This window comes from Drosophila suzukii, chromosome 3 (assembly GCF_043229965.1).
Source record: "Drosophila suzukii chromosome 3, CBGP_Dsuzu_IsoJpt1.0, whole genome shotgun sequence".
NCBI classification, from domain to species: Eukaryota; Metazoa; Arthropoda; class Insecta; order Diptera; family Drosophilidae; genus Drosophila; species Drosophila suzukii.
This window is the reverse complement of record NC_092082.1, coordinates 63,613,540-63,634,857: the sequence shown is the minus strand read 5'-3', so window position 1 is coordinate 63,634,857 and position 21,318 is coordinate 63,613,540. Positions and strand designations below refer to the sequence as shown.

The 21,318-nt window shown below is 42.9% G+C and overlaps 6 protein-coding genes across 8 annotated transcripts; 2 read left to right on the top strand and 4 right to left on the bottom strand.

Annotated features, from left to right (window-relative positions):
• Positions 1-789: 789 nt before the first annotated feature.
• Positions 790-5,502, top strand: LOC108014358 (GTP-binding protein 2). Of its 3 annotated transcripts, none has more exons than XM_036819035.3 (4): positions 790-1,014; positions 3,075-3,756; positions 4,028-4,905; positions 4,966-5,502. In XM_036819035.3, exons 2-4 carry the CDS (start codon positions 3,084-3,086, stop codon positions 5,236-5,238), a joined length of 1,824 nt encoding a protein of 607 aa, XP_036674930.3. In that variant the 5' UTR covers positions 790-1,014; positions 3,075-3,083; the 3' UTR covers positions 5,239-5,502. The 3 variants fall into 3 exon arrangements, with proteins under 3 accessions (XP_036674930.3, XP_065721889.2, XP_036674928.3); XM_065865817.2 differs by lacking the exon at positions 790-1,014 and adding an exon at positions 1,084-1,375; XM_036819033.3 differs by lacking the exon at positions 790-1,014 and adding an exon at positions 2,042-2,328.
• On the bottom strand, positions 4,960-6,960 carry ECSIT (evolutionarily conserved signaling intermediate in Toll pathway, mitochondrial). The gene has a single exon (XM_017086117.4). The coding sequence runs from the start codon at positions 6,870-6,872 to the stop codon at positions 5,634-5,636; it is 1,239 nt and encodes a 412-aa protein (XP_016941606.4). The 5' UTR covers positions 6,873-6,960; the 3' UTR covers positions 4,960-5,633.
• Positions 6,961-7,270: 310 nt separating this feature from the next.
• disp (RND transporter family member dispatched) lies at positions 7,271-14,361 on the top strand. The gene is made up of 7 exons (XM_036818983.3): positions 7,271-7,828; positions 8,470-9,477; positions 9,749-9,840; positions 10,651-11,196; positions 11,251-11,889; positions 12,121-13,101; positions 13,284-14,361. The coding sequence occupies exons 1-7, from the start codon at positions 7,673-7,675 to the stop codon at positions 13,519-13,521; spliced, it is 3,660 nt and encodes a 1,219-aa protein (XP_036674878.3). The 5' UTR covers positions 7,271-7,672; the 3' UTR covers positions 13,522-14,361.
• On the bottom strand, positions 9,835-10,634 carry LOC108014350 (uncharacterized). Its single transcript, XM_017080434.4, has one exon. It carries the CDS (start codon positions 10,563-10,565, stop codon positions 9,858-9,860), a length of 708 nt encoding a protein of 235 aa, XP_016935923.4. The 5' UTR covers positions 10,566-10,634; the 3' UTR covers positions 9,835-9,857.
• Positions 14,362-14,414: 53 nt separating the features above from the next.
• LOC108014363 (farnesol dehydrogenase) lies at positions 14,415-17,132 on the bottom strand. Its single transcript, XM_017080454.4, has 2 exons — positions 16,498-17,132; positions 14,415-14,789 (listed from the first exon to the last, which is right to left on the bottom strand). The coding sequence occupies exons 1-2, from the start codon at positions 17,068-17,070 to the stop codon at positions 14,610-14,612; spliced, it is 753 nt and encodes a 250-aa protein (XP_016935943.3). The 5' UTR covers positions 17,071-17,132; the 3' UTR covers positions 14,415-14,609.
• Positions 17,133-19,088: 1,956 nt separating this feature from the next.
• Positions 19,089-21,006, bottom strand: LOC108014368 (uncharacterized). Its single transcript, XM_017080459.4, has one exon. It carries the CDS (start codon positions 20,923-20,925, stop codon positions 20,194-20,196), a length of 732 nt encoding a protein of 243 aa, XP_016935948.1. The 5' UTR covers positions 20,926-21,006; the 3' UTR covers positions 19,089-20,193.
• Positions 21,007-21,318: the final 312 nt, after the last annotated feature.

Sequence of the window (21,318 nt, the reverse complement as noted above, 5' to 3'; positions counted from 1 at the left end):
AAGGCATTCCTATCTACTTAGTTAATTATAACTTTTAAAATACTATTCCGATTGGTATGATTATTGGCATGTAGATAAGTAAGTATTGATCAATAAAATCAATGTCGATTTGGGTTGAAACAAAACCTTCAAAACTGATTCAGTCGCCCACAAATCGCAAAAGTTTATAGCGCACAAGACCAATAATTAATACCTTATCTTAGTAACGGTTATGTGATAGTCGAGGCCACTCGACCACTCATCCAGAATCAATCCACGAGCTCTGGGTTTAATTTGTTTTAAAAAATTTAGAAAAACACAGATAAGTAGCACTTTTTGATTTAATAGTTCTCAACAGAAATGAAAACATTTTATCATTTGCATTTCAAGTCAAAATATAAATATATTTAACGGTCTATAGGACGTTTTTCTTGTATGTTTATGGCCAGATGTCATTAATAAAAAAGTTTTATCATTATACAACTCTATTGTTCATTTTTAAAACTAATTTGACCAACATAAATTGTATACTTTTTTTTCCCTTTCACGAAGTTTTATAATTAAGTTTTGGGAAGCACTGACTAAAATTTGTATTTAAATTTTGAATACGTTTGTCACCAGCTATTACCAGCTAAAAAGCTTTGAGTTTGTTTCGTTACACATGCGTTAAAATTTGAATTTGAATAATGAACCGTTCACAGTAGTTGGCGCGCCAAACAGTGTTGGTAAGTGTGAAGCGGAACCGGTTAAACTATTAACAGAAATGCACTAACGCCTGTCGAGCATAAACATCTGTTTTTTTGAGTCACAAAAATGTAGGAGGATTATTTACGTGCAAAATTATTTGTTTGCGGGCTTTTTTGGCGTCCCCAGCAGTATTTATCGAGAAAGCTAACCACAGAAAGTACAAAATTGCCATGGCAACGTGAATTGAATGTGAAATCAAGCACCCGCACAACAGACCCTTGAAGATCGCAGCACGCAATTGCACAAAAGTTATTGCGTCAGAAACGAGTTCCCGAAACAACTTCAAACGTGAGTGGAGTGCATCGACACGCTTTTCGCCTGGCTGATGCAATCGCAGTGCGAATTATGTTTCTGGTGAAATCCCGCCCTCGCATGGGATGTACTATTTCAGTTTCCCTTTGCCACTGACACGTATGGCAGTTGTTCCCGGAATTTAAACTGTGCCGAGAGCTTTCCTATCAATTTCGAGACATAGCGTCATTCGCAGCTGATCCGATCAAAACAAATCGCTTGTGTAGAAAATCAGATGCGAAACAAACGCTGCGAAGACAAGACGCGAAAAGCTGACGAAAATACGCGCCGAAAACGGAAGGGTCTGGTCGACCCGAACATCCGCTTCCTCTAACAGTTACAAATTTAAACCTAAACGGTGTGTTTACTTGGTTAATAAATAACAATCTCCAAATATAATATAGTTAATAAAAAGGGACTTCTCCAAATCTTATTATTCACGCATGAGTCGTGTTAAAACAAAGTGTTAAATTTGTGCAACTTCTTACAAATTGAATTGTGTATTTAAAAAATAGAGCATTTGTATTCTTGCATATCAAAATATTCTTATATCTATTTTTCGAGCATCGGTTAAATGTGTTTTAGTTTAACGAAGACTTGTAGTTGGAGTACTAAAGTAATTGAAAAATCTTTATTATAATGGACGTTTTTAAACTTATTTTATTTTATTACGGAATGAAACTCTGTATATTTCATAAAAGCATTTGTATTTCACAGTTGTGACTACTCTTGAATTTATAAATTTAGAAATTAACTAAGATATGGTCTTTGAAAACTATTACCACTAATATAAAAGCCTGAAGGCAAAATAGTACCCTCTAACGGAGGTTTAAAAATAGTTCCTAATGAGCACTATAAAGTATAATTTTTGGAATACAAAAGATGTTCCTTAAAAATGATATATCCCTACTACACCCCCATAAATGCCACACTCATACGCCCCATTTGTAGGGTATTGCGAAAGCTCTTGAAATTATTTATGTACTCGGGCTTCTCCACCCATTGTGCTTCGGTTAGGTTCGCACACTCATTCTCGTTCGTTCGCGGGCACAACAAATCGGAGCAGGTTATAAACAAAATCGAAAGGCAGCCAAGGCAGAGAGCACAAGTACAACTACACGGCACCCAAAACCCAAAACCCAGAACCCAGATAGCCGAATAACAATTTCGACCTGGGCAAATGAAAGCGCAGCCAAAATCGATATTTTGTGCCAGCGCAGCGCGCAAATAGGAACTGTTTTTAACGCTTAATATCTCGAATAATTTCAAACCGTTTAGTTTGACTTGTGAGCCAACTGCACAGAATATCTGGTAAGAGGTTAATGTAATTCGGATGTAAATGTAGTATTGCCTTTTTCATTTCCGTTTCGTGTGTATCCAAACAAAGGCAAAAGTCGTGGCAAACATAAACAAGTTTCAAGGTCGCTGCAAGGCAAAGAGGACGGTCAAAAAAACAAACGAAGAAAATTTCAATTTTGATGGATACACATAAGCCAATACGGTTGTGGTAAAAATATTAACTCAAAAGTGTGTATTACAATCCTAAAAAAAGAACAGTTTGTTGTAACAAAGGAAGGCCCTTTTGTATCGATTGTTGTGGTTTAAAAAAACTTATTTCAATCTTTTTGAAATCGCAAATTAAAAATGTTAAAAGTATTAATTTTAGGTAGGCACTAAAAGAAATTAAAAAAAAAGATTTTACCAACCTATAGTTAAAAAAATGTATTTTTCAACAATTAATTTTTGTTTAATATTTTGTAGAAGACTATTAATATTATTAATTCATAAATTATTCGATATTATTTAGACTTAGTTATGAAAAGAAAGTTTTTAAGACATTAAATAATATTTGCTTTTGTATAGGTGTGTAGCTCAACGCTATTATTTCACCCACAGCTGTTCAAAAATCTTTTGTGAATGTTTGTATTTCGATGTCGCAATTGGCCCAAAATTTGTTTTCTGAAACAAGGCGTTCCTTTGTTCAGAAGACAATGAATTGCGATTACCCATGCCTTATAGAAAAGCATACTTATTTATTCAAAATGCTTCTCTTCCAGCCACACAGTATGGAGTCCTTCCTGAGCCTCTTTGATCCCAATCAGGACGACGGCTTCGAGGAGGAGCCGGAGCTCAATGGCAACAGCAGCGGCGGCGGGAGCAGCAGCAGCGACTATGAGACGGACGCCAATGCCAACGAGTGCAGCCTGAGCCACCTGAGCGGTGGACTGCCCACCGAGCGGGGCAACCTGATCTTCGACTTCGAGCAGGGAATGCTGCCGCCGGAGCCGCAGCTCGGAAATGTCGAGTACAAGCTGAAGCTGGTGAACCCGTCAAAGCAGCGATTCGAGCACCTGGTGACCCAGATGAAGTGGCGGCTCCGCGAGGGAAACGGCGAGGCCATCTACGAAATAGGCGTCTCCGATGCCGGCTACCTGCAGGGTCTCAGCGACAAGGACATGAACGCCTCTCTCACGACCCTCAAGCAGATGGCCCACAGCTTGGGAGCCAGTACCTCGGTGCTGCGGCGGAAGACCATCGCCTCGCGACGGGCCGTGGCCGAGGTGCTCGTCCGGAAGATCCCCGACGACCAGCACAACATCGAGGTGCGGGTGGCGGTGCTCGGGGGAGCCGATGCCGGCAAGTCCACTTTGCTGGGCGTCCTCACGCAGGATGAGTTGGACAACGGACATGGCAGGGCGCGGCTCAACATGTTCCGGCACATGCACGAGATTCAGTCGGGTAAGAGTTAATTGAAAAGAAAGGGCTACTTTAAGGTAATCAAAATATGGCAAAGTTATATGAAATAGTTATAATTCCTTCTTCGTCCTGCACAGAATAAAGTAAACCTTGTTTTAGTCGACATTCTAATCGAATTCATTGTACTTCAGAATTTAAAATATATTGTTGCATACTTTCGGACACCTAAAACTACATTTAAAACTGATTCCAAAACACTCGGGGTATTACCACTTCAAAAATATTTAACAATGTATTTTAAAATTTACTTCAGGTCGCACCTCCTGCATCTCCCACGAGACCCTCGGCTTCGATGCACTGGGCAATGTGGTCAACTACAAGTACAATGAGATGATGACGGCAGAGGAGATCAGCGACAGGTCCAGCAAGTTAGTTACCTTCATGGATCTGGCCGGGCACCGGCGCTACATGCGCACCACCGTTCAGGCGCTGAGCGGCTACTCGCCCCACTACGCCATGCTTGTAGTATCGGCGGGAAGCGGCTGCAACGACACCACCGAGGAGCACTTGGCCATTGTCCGGGCCCTGGACATGCCCTTCTTCGTGCTGGTCACAAAAACGGACATCACATCGCCGGATGCCACGGTGCAGGAGTTGTGCAACCTGCTCACCACCATCGGGTGCCGAAAGGTTCCCTTCGTGGTGACCAACACGGACGAGGCCATCTCCGCCGGATCGAATCAGGTCTCCGAGAACATCGTGCCCATCTTCTGCGTGTCGAATGTCACGGGCACCGGCCTGAATCTAGTCACCAAGTTTCTGTACGTCCTTTCGCCGGGCATCAGCAACGCTGAGAAGGATCGCCTCGAGCAGGAGTCCTGCGAGTTCCAGGTGGACGAGATTTTCCGGGTGTCTGACGTGGGACCCGTGGTTGGTGGTCTGCTAGTGCAGGGTGTGCTAACCGAGAACATGCCCATGAAGATTGGCCCGCTGCCGGATGGAAGTTTTCACCCTGTAAACGTAAACACCATTCACCGAAATAAGGCACCTTGCCGGGTAGTTCGAGCTGGCCAGAGCGCCTCGCTGTCGTTTGCCTTGGATCAGGATCTGCCCACCCTGCGGAGTGGCATGGTGCTGCTGGGTGACATTGGGAATAATATAGATGAGCCCTACGGAACTTATTTTTTCCAGGTATAGAAGCAATTCTTATTGAAAAGGGAATCTACATTCTGAAACATTTCAATCTTGCAGGCCAAAGTATCCGTGCTGTTCCACGCCACGGCCATTTACGTAGGCTTCCAGACCACGGTACATATCGGAAGCATTCGCCAGACGGCAGTAATCAGGGGCATCATGGGCGGCGAGCGGCTGGGCACCAACGATTGCGCTTCGGTGATGTTCGAGTTCGTCGGCCACCCGGAGTACGTGCGCCCTGGGATGCGCATCCTGTTTCGCGAGGGCACCAGCAAAGGCATCGGAGTTGTGACGCAGGTGTTCCCTGTTAACAAGACAGGCGTAAAGTAGAGAAACTGCCCAGCTGGATTGTTCCAATGACATAACTATATATCTCAAACCAAGATGACATGTACATATACTTAATTAGCAGTTAAAGAGGGGCGTCAAATCCTAGGCAGATCTTCTGTACACTTAGTTTCGGGTTCTGTGATTTTTCGTTTAAGCTCGGCTCACAATCGGAAATTGTGTGAAATCCTCCTTAATTACTCTTACTTCATTAAAAAGCCACACAAAGATACAAAGAAAGTTGAATAAAATTGATAAAGTGGAAAATTGTTGTTTGTGAGGCAGTTTTCTGTAAGATTTTGCAAAATGGTGGACATTCTTCAGTAAACTTGAGCAACCACTTCAAAAAATAGTGTAACCCAATTTAAAACACGGAAAATAGCTCAACAATTTGTTTATTACCGTCTACTGCTTGGCTCCTCACTCTGACTATTGCTCTTGCTATCACTTGTTGCTGGTACACTGGCGCCACTCTCAATCTCTTCCGCCTTGGCGGGCACTTCGGACCTGAACCGGAAGAGGACGGGCACCTCTCCTATGGAGGGATTTCCGTTCACCTCCAGCAGGCGAATCCACGAGAGCAGGGAGTCCTTTGTGGAGGTGCCTGTGGCGCAAATGGCCAAGATGGTGCCGTCGTCCTGCTGGTGGACGGAGCGCAATTTACCCAGCTGGTTGTGACGCCTAGGCGGAGCACGACCAAAGAAAGGCACCTCGATGTGGGAGACGTCGTCGTCGTCCAGCTGCCGCTCATCCAACTGGGACAGGAACTCAACATCTGGGTCGGCGCGCAGGGTGAAGTAGTTGATCCGGCGATTCCTTAGCCAAATGTGGAAGGGTCCCTCGATGTAAAGAGCCTTTTGGCGGGAGTGCTCCCGCAGCAGCTTCTCCTGCTCGGGACTCATCCCACTCACAATCCACGTCTCGTCGATGGCATCCTTCAGCTCGCTGGTCTCGAACACCGTGATCTTGGATCGCAGGTCGACCGTGCACATGCGCTCCAGCGCCAGCTTGGCCATTTCCAGGGTGTCATCCGGCACTGGATCGGGCAGAGGCCACGGGGAGAGGTTCTTGAACTTTGGCATCCAGTACATCATGCGCCAGTACTTCCGAAGCGGGTGTCCCTGCCTGCCGAATACGTTCAGCAGCATCGCCTCCATCTCGTGGTCGGGCATCACCCCGACATCCTCCATCTGCTCGAGAAGGTCGATGATGCACTGCTGCTGCTTCGGGTAGTGCATAAACTCCGCCTGGAACAGGTTGGTGGGTATGAACTTGCCCTTGGGCATCACGTTGATCAGCGCCTTGTAGACCTCCAGATCCCGTTCCACCCCGAAATCAGCCATGTTCTTGAGCGCCGCGTAGATGAACTCCACATGGTTGCGGCGGTGGACGTCGCGCTCCTGGAAGATCTCCACCATGGTCAGGTAGGTGTTCTTCGTCCTGTCCTGCGCGGCAGCGAAAGGATTCCTCACAGCCGGCAGGTTTTTGGTGACGGGTTTCTGGGCCTTGGGGTTGGGATTCGGATTCGGGTTCTGTTTGGGATTTCCTTCATCCGTGGAGTAGCATCGGAGGCGGATGGCCAGTGACTGGCGTCCATTGGCGTGCAGCCGGAGCAAGCACTGCACGCGGCGCAGCATTTCTTATTTATAAAAGTTCGATCAAAAAATTTTGTAAATACGATTACAAAACATTGCACAAGCTGCGGCTCGGCGGAACTAGTTCTCGTTTTGCAGCACTGCCACTCGAACATATGTTTTTGCAGTGCTGGCGGACTAGCTTGTTTTCTGCTGAATGTGGTTAGTCTCGGCAGCGGGAAATATGGTGTGATTTTGCCTGGAACTGGTTATTTCAAAAGAGCTTTTCGATTAGTAGTTTTTGTTCATCGGGCCTTTCTTAATTGTAGTATATCAGCGTATACAATCATTCAAATTCTTATTGAAATGAAGTTAACGTAACATCACAGGTTATCCTTAATCCTTCCTTTGCCCCGCCAAAAACAGCTGTTTTTGTTGCTTTGGGCCAGGCATCACTGGTGCGCGGATTGTTCAATACTGGCTCACACCTCAGTGTATCCTTTGTGCTGCTTTTTGTTGTTATTTCACCGTTTTCTGCATTATCCTTATTCGCATAGTTTTTGGTTGTTTTGTGTTGTTTTAGTTAGTTCCGAACCCTGAGTTATTTGCACGGGCGCGCACTGTTAAAAATGCAATCCAACAAGTGGAACTCCGCGGAGGCAGCCTGACTGCCAGGCAGTATCTATAACAGAAGCAACACAATAGAATTTGGCTCCGTCCCAAGGAGCACCCCGCCAGCCCAAGGTTATTCGAGACTTTTCCAGCCGCCAAGGATGCACTGAAAAGCAAACCCAAGGAGCACTTGTTCCCACTATGCGAAGGGGCTAACGCGAATTGCGGGCACGGTACCACATTCGACTGACATGCTGTGCTTCGACTCGGAGAGGATGAACTGGTACTACCACGTCCTGGCCAGGCGCCCCTACCTGGTGGTCGTCTCCATCGCCGTCTACTGCACCGCCTGCATCATCGTGGCCCTCATCCTGAACAAGCTGCCCGACTTCAGCGATCCCACCTTGGTTCGTACATACTAGAATCCTTCCCAAAACGATTGGTTCCAAAATATTCCACGTTATTATTTCCTCATGACTATCAGAATATTCGAATAATTCGAAAAAGAAACAGCAGGTTTGATTTGAACAAAAGCTCTGCATTAGTTAGTTAAACAATTGTATGATAGATAATAGTTCGAACCGAAATATTTTTACCTTTTCAATCATACCCCGATTTTCAGATATCTTTATTAATTTATATTTTAATGTTATTTTAACAATCAAAAACATAACTGCATTGAAACTCCATAAAAAGTTAAAATCTTGGAATATTGTGTTTTTATCAAAAAGTTATTTTTTTCTTTTTAAATTTCATTCATACCATTCTGAAAAAAAATGATTTGTATGTTATTTCAAAAGATGTAAAGCTTTTTTGGCGGGAACAATAAAAAATATTAGATACTATATTAAATAGTGTACCGCTCTTTCATATTTTATACTGGTTAATTTAAGCATAGACTAGTGCTAAGAAGTATGACTACTTTAATAATCACTTTTAAGTGATTCAATTCTTTTAAATCTAACCTTATCCCACTGAACAAAACATTTTGGATTTTTTCTTGTGTCATGAATGCTTACTCACTTAAAAACTCTATTTTTCGATACAGGGCTTCGAGACGCGGGGCACCAAGATAGGGGAACGCCTGACAGCCTGGTACAACCTGATGCAGGAGACTGACCACCATGGATTGCTTTTCTCAAATCCGTCGGATCTGTGGGAGAAGAGGCGCGTGGAGCAGGGCTATGTGGAATCCAGACTGCATCCGAACCACAAGCGACGCAAGAACAAGCACAGAAACCGAAACAAGAATAAACGGCGCAAGGAGCAAAATCAGAGCAATAACGAACATCACGATGTGGCCCAGAAGATGATGCAGTTCAAAAAGCGTCTGAAGGCCACGAGTGCCCCATCCGCAAATCTCGCTGTGGACACCTGGATGGGGGACAGCGGAGTGTTCCGTGACTACGAAATCACTAACGACAGCGCTTCCTCCTCGTTGGAACCCACCCGACGCACTGAGCAGATCGAGTATGGACACAACACCACCTCAGTGGATGAAGACGAGCATCAGCAGCGGGTCCAGACCAAGAAAAGCACTTGGCGGCTGCTGAAACAAGCCGCCACCCTGCCCACCGATGGTTGGGCGGACATGCATCGTCGCCAACCCATCGAGGGTTTCTTTTGCGACTCATCGCCGCGGAAGGAGTACTCGCATTTTGTGGTTCGGCGCATCGGCCCCAACGCCACCGATTCCCTGTTTGACTTGAACGGGCTGCTCGCCATGTGCCAGCTGCAGGATCAGATCACCGAAGTGCCCAGCTACCGCGCTTTCTGCGAACCGGAGATGCTCACCACGGAGTGCTGCCGGCCGTGGTCGCTGCCCAACTATGCCGCCATGCTGGCCAACAAAAGTTCCTGCTTCGACCTCACCGCAGAGGATGTTACTTCGCTGCAGACACTGCTCTCCGGCTGCTACGAGTACTTCCACGATCTCAAGATGGACAACCACTGCAACGAAATTCCGCATTGTCGTGCTCCAGAAGAGTGCAAGCGACTTAACATTGTCTTTAACGTCCTGAATTTCCTCACCGATTTCGGGTTTATGAAAGCCAATGTGAGTGGTTTAAAATACATACAAATAATTGGAATTCTCAATTCTTTTTGATTAATTTTTGTTATCAAAACTGTCTGTCCTTTACTAAATATATTTTAACTAACTTTTTATGTTTGTAATTTGTATCTAAGAAGACAAATACTCAAAGCATTTTAAAATGTATAAGGATACGAAAATGTTACTTAACATTTAGTATAAGAAAAATTAAGATAGTTGTTTGCGGTTAACTGTATTGGCATCTTTTAAGTAATTTACACCTTTATTTTTTCAGGAATCCAACGTATACTTGAAATACGCTATGATATTTGTACCGGTGGCCCAATCCAATCGCCTTCTGCCGCTGTTCCACGAATGGGAAGAGGTGTAAGTAGCAATCCTTGTTAGTACTTGCGAAATTGGTACCGATCAATTGGTGACGAAGGCATTATGCCATTCTTAGCTTTCATCAAAGCTGGGACACAAATAGTGTCAAAATAGGTGGTCATATTGTACTTTGTGAACAGTTTGCGCAACTCGATAGCAATCCGATCTAGCGTTAGATTCTTAGTTGCATGTTCCGGATATAAGGAGCTCTTAAATGGCTCAGTTTCCTGCAAGCGATTATAATAGCAGCCATAAGTAGTCTGATAATCTCCATCCTCATAGGATAAGTATTTTCCGCTTTTTAATCGTCGTCGACTCACAAAAGAAACGAAGTCGTTTCGAGAGAAGTCGTACATATAAACTGACTTGCGCAGATCCTTAAGAAAGTTCTTAAGAAGATTAAAATCTACGGGTGGACACAGAAAAAACAGCTTGTAGATCTCCTCGTTGCACCATTTGTTGCGCTTGATGAATTGTGCGTAGTCCTCGCGCCAGTCCATTGCTTGGGGCCATGTTTTCGTAATCATTTCCACTCCAGAAACCTTTAGATTTGCGGAATGGTGGCCAGTTATTAAGGAGGGGTCTTCCTGACTTTTTCGGATGGGGGGATTGTAAACAGCCTTTCCGGTATGGTCCACATAGTCTGCTCTGCTGGTGCTTGCAAGCATTCTGGTCTTTGGCATTAGCACTTTGACCAACTCTTTTTCCCTCTGCACTGGATCCATTTTGAATTTTTTTTTTTATATTTTTATTATATTAGTTTTTTTTGTTGTTTTCTGTTTGAGATCAAATTTCTGACTGATTTTGCAGGGAGCTGCGCAACGAGCTTGTGGAAGTTATTGCGATGGACCTGGGCCTTGAGAACGAGCTTTTCAATGAGCTGCTGCTGACGGATGTCTGGCTAGTTTCCCTAGGAGGGGCCTTCGTCATGGCCAGCGTTTGGTTGTACACGGGGTCGGCATTCATCACCTTAATGTCCTGTATCGCGATCTGCTTTTCCTTGGGACTAGCGTACTTCTTCTACGCCATCGTATTCGAGTTCGAGTTCTTCCCCTACATGAACCTTTTGGCCGTTGTAGTGATAATTGGGATTGGAGCAGACGATGTATTTTTGTTCTTGAAAATCTGGCAATGTGTGTTGGCCGAGAGGTTCAGCAATCGATGCACCTTGACCACTCAATCCCAGAGTGCTCTTCCCACGCCCCTGGAGCTCAGCGATCACACGGAGTCGTTGGAGAACATCATGGCGCTGACCATGCGCCACGCTGCTGCCTCCATGTTCGTTACTTCGCTTACCACCGCCGGCGCCTTTTACGCCTCATACAGCAGCTCCATAACAGCCATCAAGTGCTTTGGGTAGGTTAATACATTGAAATACTAAAATAAACCCAACTGGTTTTATTCTTTCAGGATATTTGCGGGAACCGTCGTGGTGACCAACTACTTGCTTATGATCACTTGGCTGCCCGCTTCGGTATCCATCATGGAACGGCTCTTTGCCACCAGGATATCCTGCCGGCATCCGATGTCCCAGAAGTTAATCCACGCGAGCAAGAAGTCAATTAACAGATTTTGCCAGATGTTTGAGGAGTGCATTACGCACAGCATTTTGAACTACTCCTATCTGTGGCTGCTGATCTTTGGTGCTCTGGGCGCGTCCAGCGCCGTTATTGTGTTCTGGTATCCAGGACTCCAGTTGCCGGAGAAATCGCACTTCCAGCTCTTCGTCTCAAGGCATCCGTTTGAGATGTATTCCAGCATGAAGCAGCAGTTTTGGTTCGAAAAACCGTTGCAGGCGTACGAGAACTTCAAGATGCATATGCACTTCGTTTGGGGCGTTCAGGCAGTGGACGATGGCGACTACACGAACCCCAATTCCTATGGCAACCTACACTATGACAATAATTTTAACGTATCGAGCAGGTCAGCGCAACTCTGGATCCTTAACTTTTGCCAGAGTGTGCGCCAGCAGCCCTTTTACAAAGAGACCCTGGGCATGCTCTTGCCCAATTGTTTCATTGAAAATCTGATCGACTATATGAAGCGCAGGTGAGCGTTAAGCTTTAGCATTAGTTTTTGGCTTAGAGATTTCTAGAATGTGGTATTTTTACCACCACATTTTATGATGGTCTTGGGTCAATCACCTTAGGTACTAAAAAAGTAAAATAGTGTAATATAGTTGTAACTATTTTTAATTCGTATAAATACAGTCTATACATAAAATATTATTCTTCAAAAAGCTTAAAACCTATATTATAAGAGACTTAATATATGTTTTAGGTGCATAGATGATATGGACTTTACCAGGAAAGATCGTTCGCCATGCTGCGACGCCCAGTTTCCCTTCGATCCACACATATTCGAGTATTGCTTGCCACAGAGCATATCCAACATGTATGACACCACATTTTTCCGGCCTGGCGTGGCAGGGCCCAAGTTTGCGGATGCTTCTCGACTGGAGACGGACGATTACTCGGGAATAGGTGGAAATGAGAGCGCTGAGTACAGTACGAACGGATCATCTACACCACTGTTGGTCAAAGCCCTGGTCATCGAGTTCGAGTCCAACGTGGCTTACAGCACCATCTACGCAAATATTAAACAGTTCTACGAGTCTGTTGAGAACTGGTTTCAGCAGCAGTTGACCACGGCACCTCCTGAACTTCAAGGAGGATGGTTCACCAGCGACCTGAAATTCTACAATGTGCAGGACACACTCTCACATGACACATTGGTTGCCATTTGTCTGGCAATGGCTGCGTCCCTTGCAGTCCTGCTGTGCTTTACGGTCAACATACTGATTTCCATTTACGCTGTCTTAACTGTATCGCTGAGCATTTTCAACACCGTGGCGGTGCTCATCCTGCTTGGCTGGCAGCTCAATATTTTGGAGAGCATTGCTGTGAGTACAGCCATTGGACTGGCTGTGGACTTCAGCTTACATTACGGCATCCACTACCGTATGTCTCCAGTAAAGGAGAGATTAGCAGCCACTCAGTTTGTACTATCGCGCATAATTGGACCTACGGTGATGGCGGCCACCACGACGGGACTGGCCGGCGGCATCATGATGGCATCTAATATTCTGCCCTACATACAGATCGGCGTCTTCCTGGTCGTGGTCATGATCATAAGCTGGTTCTACGCCACCTTTTTCCTGATGAGTTTGCTGCGGGTGGCCGGTCCGCAGCATGGTTTCCTGGAGCTTAAGTGGCCGCTGTGGAACAAGCGGAACAGTGCCAGCAGCAAGTTCTATGAGCGGTAAGGTTTTAATTGTATTGTAACACTTTCAATTAATCAATTGACCTTTGGGTCTTCATTAGATCTGTTTTGGGTTTCGGCTCTTAATCGGACTAAATATTTAATTCAAGATACATTTATTCTTGAAACTCTTTAAAGTTCTTTAACTACTTTTTATATAAAGCATTGTATTTCCTCTGCAGGAAACCCAGCCAGGTGATCGCCAGCGAGCAGCTGCTGACCCCCACCAGCTCGGCCATCGTGGAACTGGCCAACTCGGAGACCCACGAGCTGGAGTCACTGAACTCCAACAGCCTGATCAAAACTATTTCGGGCACCGAAAGCGCCCACGCACTGTCCTCTCTCCCGAGAGACTTCGAGCACTCGTTCCAGACGCTGCACGAATGCAAATATCAAACGTATCCGTCTACATCCAATTGAGTTAGTTACTATTGCCGGCCAGCGCGCGTTGTTGTTGCCAGGGTGGATCAGGCAACTGCATTTTTATACAGGGTAAGGCGGCACAGAAGCCTGCCCGAGATACATTTATATATACATATACAAACCGCGTGTCGGCATATTTAGTTTTAAAATGTGCTGGCCGAGGCATATGTACGTTGTGCGAGTTCTACATTGATATACTCTAGATATATGTGTAATTGTACTTGGTAGACTTAAGCAAAGCGAAATCTTGTAAACTCTCCTTAGTGTGCTATTTCCAAAAGACTTCAGACGGTTGCAATATGCTTTTTTTTATTTTGTTATTGCACGTTTGATGCTCCAGCCAAGTGAATACAATTTGAAACTGAAGCAATTAGCGGAGGTACTGGGTACGTCTTTGTCGGTAGGACTGTACGATGACGGTATTATTAGTTTTTAGCCAAACGTTTCAACGCTGTTTATGTACTTAACTGTAATCAAAACTATTTATACTCTGGATTTTTATTAGATGTTAAGTTGGGCCGCAATGTTGGCGCCAGCAAGATGTAGTTACTTTATATGATAGTTATGTGCGCAGAGAATATGTGTTGTCTATTCTAGTTGTATGCGTTCAAAACAAAAACACAAAACAAACATACACACGCTCACGTTTGTAATAACCATGTAACTGTGATACAGAAGGTGAGAAACTTAAAGAAATCGGTGTTTATACAGACATAGTGTTATACCCGTAAACCATGACGTATTGTAATTACCTGCAACTAAAAGGCCCTGTACTTCCTTCATTGAACTTATGTGTTGAAGTGATTTAATAAATGTTACTTGTAAAACCACTTTAAATATATTAAAAAATCAATTATTTGCTTTTCATGGAAATAACTCAGGACTGGGAATCGAATTCCTCCCGTACTGGGAATATATTTATTTATTTGTTCTCTGTAAACCCGATGCATGGGTTGCTTTGCTTACATCTTTCTGGATTTCATAATAGCACAATGTTTTCATTGCTACTATCCACTTTCCATTGTTGATTGTTGCAAATTACTCGCTTATAGCTTGCGAAAGTTCCAGTTCCATTAAGGCATCGTTCAAAACGATTCACCTATTGGCTTGATGGTCAACTCATAGATCTGCACGTTGGGAGGCGTTTGGATGCAATAAGAGACTGCATCGGCTACATCCTCAGCACGCAACATGGGGAAGTTTGGCAAAATCTCCCTGATTTTTTCATCAATGATTTCCGTGTCGACGGCTCCGGGGCTAATGCTCTACGAGTAGAGAAATATTTAAATTAATAATTTGGATGGTATAAGAAGAAAGGAAGCTATCTTCGGCAAGCCGAAGTTTTTATACCTTTGAAGGTCGTTCCGATGAAATACTTGTATGTCCAAAGTTTTCCGATATTCAGAGATACCCGTTACTCAGCTAAAGGAACCAAAGGGAGATGGAGATGTGCAAGCAGCAAAGCGAGATTGTAATGCGCCACCTACCCGCTATCTCAACATATGGCTATGTGGGCGGCAGACAGTTTTAAGCGTTATGGGCGTTAGAGTGGGCGTGGCAAACTTTTTAGTTCAATCGACAGGTGCTGACGAGACTAAGTCATTTCAGTTAAAATTTGTTTTCTAGCCTGAAAATTGTGGGCACCACAGGTTTGCGCGGTTTGTGGGCGTATCAAACTTTTTTTAAGGTCAATCGATAAGTGTTGACGGGACCAATAGATTTCAGTTAAAAATTGTATTCTAGCATAAAAACTGTAGGCACCACAGTTTTGGGCGTTAGAGTGGGTGTGGGTGGGTGTGGGTGGGTGTGGCACCCTACTGAAACATACTTGCGCAGCGCAGCGTTATTTTAACTTACTATTATATACTTATGTTTACCGAAAACGAATTATAACGGTCTTTGATCTATTTTGACATTTGTCCGTCCTATTACAGCTAGATCGACTCGTCTAGTGATGCTGATCAAGAATATATATACTTTATGGGTAGGAAAAGTTTCCTCCACTGCGTTGCAATCTTCTGACTGATATCATTATACCCTTCGCAATGACAATCGAATTATTTATTCTGCTAAAAGCTTATGGAATTAATCCATTTAGTTTCTCTTACCAACTATACAATGATACCGAAGCCTTTTTTTTTGTTCAAAAAAAATTATTATACTTTAACTATTTTCGTAAAAAAATTATAATTATCACCGAAAATAAAAACAAACATTTATTTGGAGTAATTGATTCCTAGAGCCATTTTGTTTTTGTGAGAGGGCATATTATACTACGGTAACTAGAAAGCGACATTACAATTTAACAGATAAGGGAAATTTCATTTGTCATTTTGGCAGTTCTGATAGCGTTATCTATCGAACTTTCCTTTCACACAAAATTCGCGACCAGAAAGTAAGCAACCAAATAAAACAAGAAAATGTCGGTATTCGTATAACCCAAGATAAATGGTCTTTCTAAAAGCTGTGAGGAAGGACTTTTGATTACACACTTTAAATAAGATTAAAATATTGTCATTTTAATCTACTCGTAAAATGTTAAAAATCGAAGGTTTTTTTAACTTATCATCATAGTTATCGTAGCTTTTTAAATAATATTGCGATTGGTATGATTGTTGGCATGTAGTTAGGTATTAATCAGTAAAATCAATTTCAATTTTCACTGAAACAAAATATACAAAAACGAGGGCACCACATAGACTTTAACGTTATGGGCCTGGCACAGCTCTGAATGAAACATTCGCTGCCTAAGAACCCCAAGTATCTGTATGTTTCATCCCAGAAATACCAAGATACCAGTGTTCAGACGAACAGACGGACATGGGTAGACCAACTCGGCTCAATTCCAACGTAATTTGGGTGGAAGAGATTTCTGTGTCACAAAGGGTTGTGTAACGATGACTGTTTAAAAAACGTTGTTGATGATAACTCTACGCGAAATCTTGCCTCTGGAAGAAACCGTTCCCAACTCACCGTGATCTTGGTCTGCGTCTTCTTCTGCTGGAACTCTTGTCGCAGGACCTCCACCAAAGCGGTTACGGCAAACTTGGAAGGGGCGTACATCTTGAAGCCAAAGCCTGGCATAATCGGGATTTTGTGACCCACAACGCTGTTGATGACCACCACATGGCCATCGGTGACGTTGCGCTTCTGCTGCGATCTAAAGGCCTCTCGGGCGCACCACACGAATCCCAGGACGTTGGTGTCCAGGACGGCTCGCATGTCGGCAGCATTGTCGGCATCCGTGATCAGGGAATCAGTGGTAATACCCGCGTTGTTCACCAAGACGTCTGCCCCTCCAAGGGTCTCATCTATCCATGCGAAAGCATCGACCACCTGCTCCTCCACGCTGACGTCACACTTGCGTCCATGGAAGCGAGCCTGCTGATCCGCTGGCAGGGAGTCCTTCAGCTGCTTCAAACGCTCCTCCCGCCGGGCCAAGCCCACGACGACCAAGCCCTTCGCCACCAGATCCTTGCAGCATGCTGATCCGATCCCAGAGCTAGCACCCGTCACAACAGCAACTCGATTTGTCCAACGATCCATTTTAGCTGGTGTATTTACTTCTCCGTAAGTGTTGCTAGTCGAAAATTCCCTCAAACTGAAGCTCTGGCTCTCAGCTACCTCACAATTTATAGTCACCGCTAGCTTTTATCCATCAAAAGCTTTCGCTCAATAGGTAATTAATTTTAAGAGAGCTGTATGATTATACGTAGTCATGATACCTATTTTACTTGTCATCGTGAGAAGAGAGGATTAAAAAGAAGAGCTAGAAACTTCTTAAGTTAAAAGCCTATCAGAGTCATTCAATCCAAAACAAGCATATGTTAAAAATTTTAAAAACGAATTTTGAACTAGCAATTTTAGTCTCTACTTCCGAAAAGCCCAAGCCTCCGAACACGTAATTTTTCAGGATCCATGGAATTTGGGGTCCTGATTACATATAACTTGGTTGACCGATTTCATGAACAAAATTGTAGTTATTTAGTAGGTCGTAAATACTTATTCGCCACGAAAATTGATATCCGACAAACAAACATTAAAAGTGCTATTTGAAGGTTGTCACATGTAGGGTTACAACCCTGTTATTAGGCAACCTTTATTTGCCAAAAAATGCTTAAAATTTGTCCACGTGGTTTATGGACCCTAACCACAGCGGACGATGGAAATACTAGCAACAGTTAGTATTTGCATGTCGTGCGTATCACAATGCCCGAAAAACTCTAGCCCTGAAAATAAGCTGGGCATGAGAATAGGCGAAAGCTGTAGCCCATACGTTCGTCCAACAGCTATTATTAAGTGTAACACCCAAGTTTGTAGCAGATTCTTCATATTTAATAATATTGTTCCCACACACAAAAAATATCGATTGATAAAGTTGACCAATGGAAAAGTAAAACGGTTCCCAACCATCGAATTTTCAATTTTACCCATTAAAAAGTTACTCTTACGTAACACGTAAACGTAAGGGTTACAATAGTTATGTAAGTTTAAACACCGGTTCCATGTTTTTCGTGTTCTGACACAACCCCATTCAGCAAATTATTATAGTCGTCAGATTTTTGTAAAATGATGTTCGTAATTCTGAAAAATTAAAAATATTTTATATCCCAGAGTAAAAGAAAATACGATCAAAATCAACAAAGCAAATTTTTTAAAAATAATTATTTCATTATTCCTCTGACCGTTTCTTTGACAGCTATGAATATGTTAGAGTCGTCCGATTTTTATTAAATTTAATTCGAAATTCTTAAAAATACGAATTCCCAATAGTATAAGATAATATGTCAAAAAACACCGAAGCTATAATTTGTTTTATATTATTTTCCCACCAGTTTTCCGATCGTTCGTATGGCAAGCGTACGAGGTTATATGTATATATATTTTTTTTGATTATTCCTATGGGAGCTATAAGATATAGTTGTCCGATCCGGCTGGTTCCGACTTATATACTACCTACAAAAGAAAGAAGACATTTGGGAAAGTTCAAGCCCGATAGCTTTAAAGCTGAGAGACTAGTTTGCGTAGAAACGGGCGGACAGACGGACATGGCTAGATCGACTCGTCTAGTGATGCTGATCAAGAATATATATACTTTATGAGGTCGGAAACGTGTCCTTCACTGCGTTGCAAACTTCTGACTGAATTCATAATACCCTCTGCAAGGATATAAAATTAGTAGTATGGACCCAACCCAAAATATATAGTTAGTGAATTGTTTTTATAGTAAATATATCTAAAATTGACCAAGTTATTAATTAAATTCGTAGATATGTCACTGTAGCATGGTAATTTTTAAGCTAAATAAAAACAAGCCATTTTCAAATTGCACCTTTTACAGGTGAATTCCAGCTAGTGTGGAAGTATGTTGAAGACTTAAGAGAATATACATATGTATTAAGTCAAGTCTTAACTTTTCATAGTTTGGCTTGGGAGTCTAGGGGTACGAACCGCTAGGCCCAGTTGGGAATTATAAACACATTGGATAAAACTTGTAAAGCTATTTTTGCATTATTTTTGATAGTTTATAAACTATTTACTGTTGCGTTAGCAAAATACACACATCCCTTAAACGTAAATATTTTATTAGTAGATTAACTTAACGTAGTAAGCAGAAAAAAATACAAATTCATATACAACCATTTTAAATGTACATATTTTTGTTTCCTTGGATGGTTGTACGGATATTTACTTTTAGGCTATCGATAGTGATATATTGCTCTTCATATACCTGAAATTCCGTAGCGTGTTTGATATTGAACACGTCATCCAAGGATTTTTCAGGATTAATAATTTATTATAATTTATTGAGTTTTCGTTTGAAATTTTAACAAGAAATGGTATGGTATGACACGTACTTATAGCGAAACTTTGGGGCCTTTGCGCACCGCCAAAACTTTGAAATAAATGTTTTCTGTTTTGTTTTGTGGTGGAGTGCAGCGATTTCCCAACGGAGAGCTCGTCGGAGATCGTATTACTGGTGGTTAGTAGTACAATTTAATCAAATTCTTTTGGCCAGGGTGACGTCCCACTCGGCATGCTCCTCCCTAATAGGCTTCTCAATGGAATTTGGCTTGTTATGGTATTGCTTTCTGTGGGTCAAGTTCCACAATGCTGACCAACAGCTTGGATTAGGCGTCCTTTTTCACCGCCTGCAGGCCTTTTTGGGTTTTTCCTTCCATTTTTTTTGATGCCAGAGTAAAAATTTTAAATGAAATAAATTGGGTTTCTCAGTACCTATCAATTGACATTAATAATAAATGTCCACGTCCGCTCAAACGTCCACAAACAATGCCGTATTCTGAATCAACTGACTGCCAGGATAGCAAGTGATTAAAAAGCATCCGAGAAATTCAGTTACAAGAGAGCCTAGGCTGATCGTCGTTATTTCTTAGTGTAAATTACTTAGAAATTGGGGTTCATCGAGGATCATTTCTTGTAGAATTTTGGCTGAGCACCCTTTTGCGAGAATATTCTCTTTTTTGCACACGCATTTGAGAATGGTGTATCTAAGCCAACGGGGTTCTTCGGTATTCATCGAGGTCAATAAATAAATGCCCATTTGTAACATAATGCAATTAATGTGTAATGCCTATTTATTTAGTCACAATTGCCATATCAGTACAATTTTAAGAACCTTTTTAACCATCGCGGTGAACTGAGTTCCATTTAATGTTTGCGAAGGGTGTAGCGATCGATCGGCCCCGATGGCATAATACCATCCTTGGCCTTTATCAACGCTGGGAGGCAGATTGTGTCGTAATATGTTGTAAGATTGTACTTGGTGAACAGTTTGCGCATCTCTTTGGCGAATTTGTCAATGTCCATCTTTTTGCCACTTGACCCTGGTTCTAGAATAAGGTTCGACTTGAACGGATCCTCCTCCTGAATGCGATTGTGATAGTTGCCATAGGTCGTCTGATAGTCAATGCCGTCAGCATCGAGCCGTACCCTTTGCTTGCGCTGGCTTTTGAGCGATTTGTACTGGTTAGGCGAGTAGTCCGAGATATACGTGGTTTTGAGCAGGTCCCGCAGATATTCCTTGATTTGATAGTAGTCGACGGGCGGGTGCACGAAGAAGAGCTTGTAAATCTCCTCGTTGCACCACTTGTTGCGCTTGACGAACTGGGCATACTCCTCGCGCCAGTCCATGGATCGCGGCCAAGTCCTTGTCTTCAACTCCTGCCCTCGAACCTTCAGATTGTTCGCGTAATGGCCCGAAATCAAGGCAGGATCCGTTTGCTTCCGAAATGCGGTGACGGTTCGCTTCGGCTTTTCGGCTGTGTAGTCCTTGAAGAACGCTTGCGTGGTGGTTATGTCCTTGCAGCACCTGGGCAGAATAGTGTCCAGAAAGATCAAATCCATTTCGGCCAACGCGGCATCTTTCGAGCTCTGCGCCATTGCGGTAAAACAGTTTTTTAGTTTTTTTGTGTTTCTGTATTTTTAAGTGATCCAGATGAGGCGTATGCTTGATTAGGCAAGACTAACTTATTCCAAGCTATTGTGTATTAAGAACATTTTGATAAGTAACTTGCCAGATATGTACTTGATAGTTACTTGGAGAAAATTAACTTTTATTGTATATGGTGACATGTAGTTCCGGTGAACATGGTCATTGTATAACAAGACATCGCTTATATATAGAACATATATTAAGAACAGGAATCGGTCATACTTCGATTTAATCTTGAATGATTCAATGGCAAATTCCATGAAATTTACCGATATTTTAGAAACATTGGTTTAGGTGCACTTTACACTTGGATTACATTCAATTCATACTTTCAAGTTAAA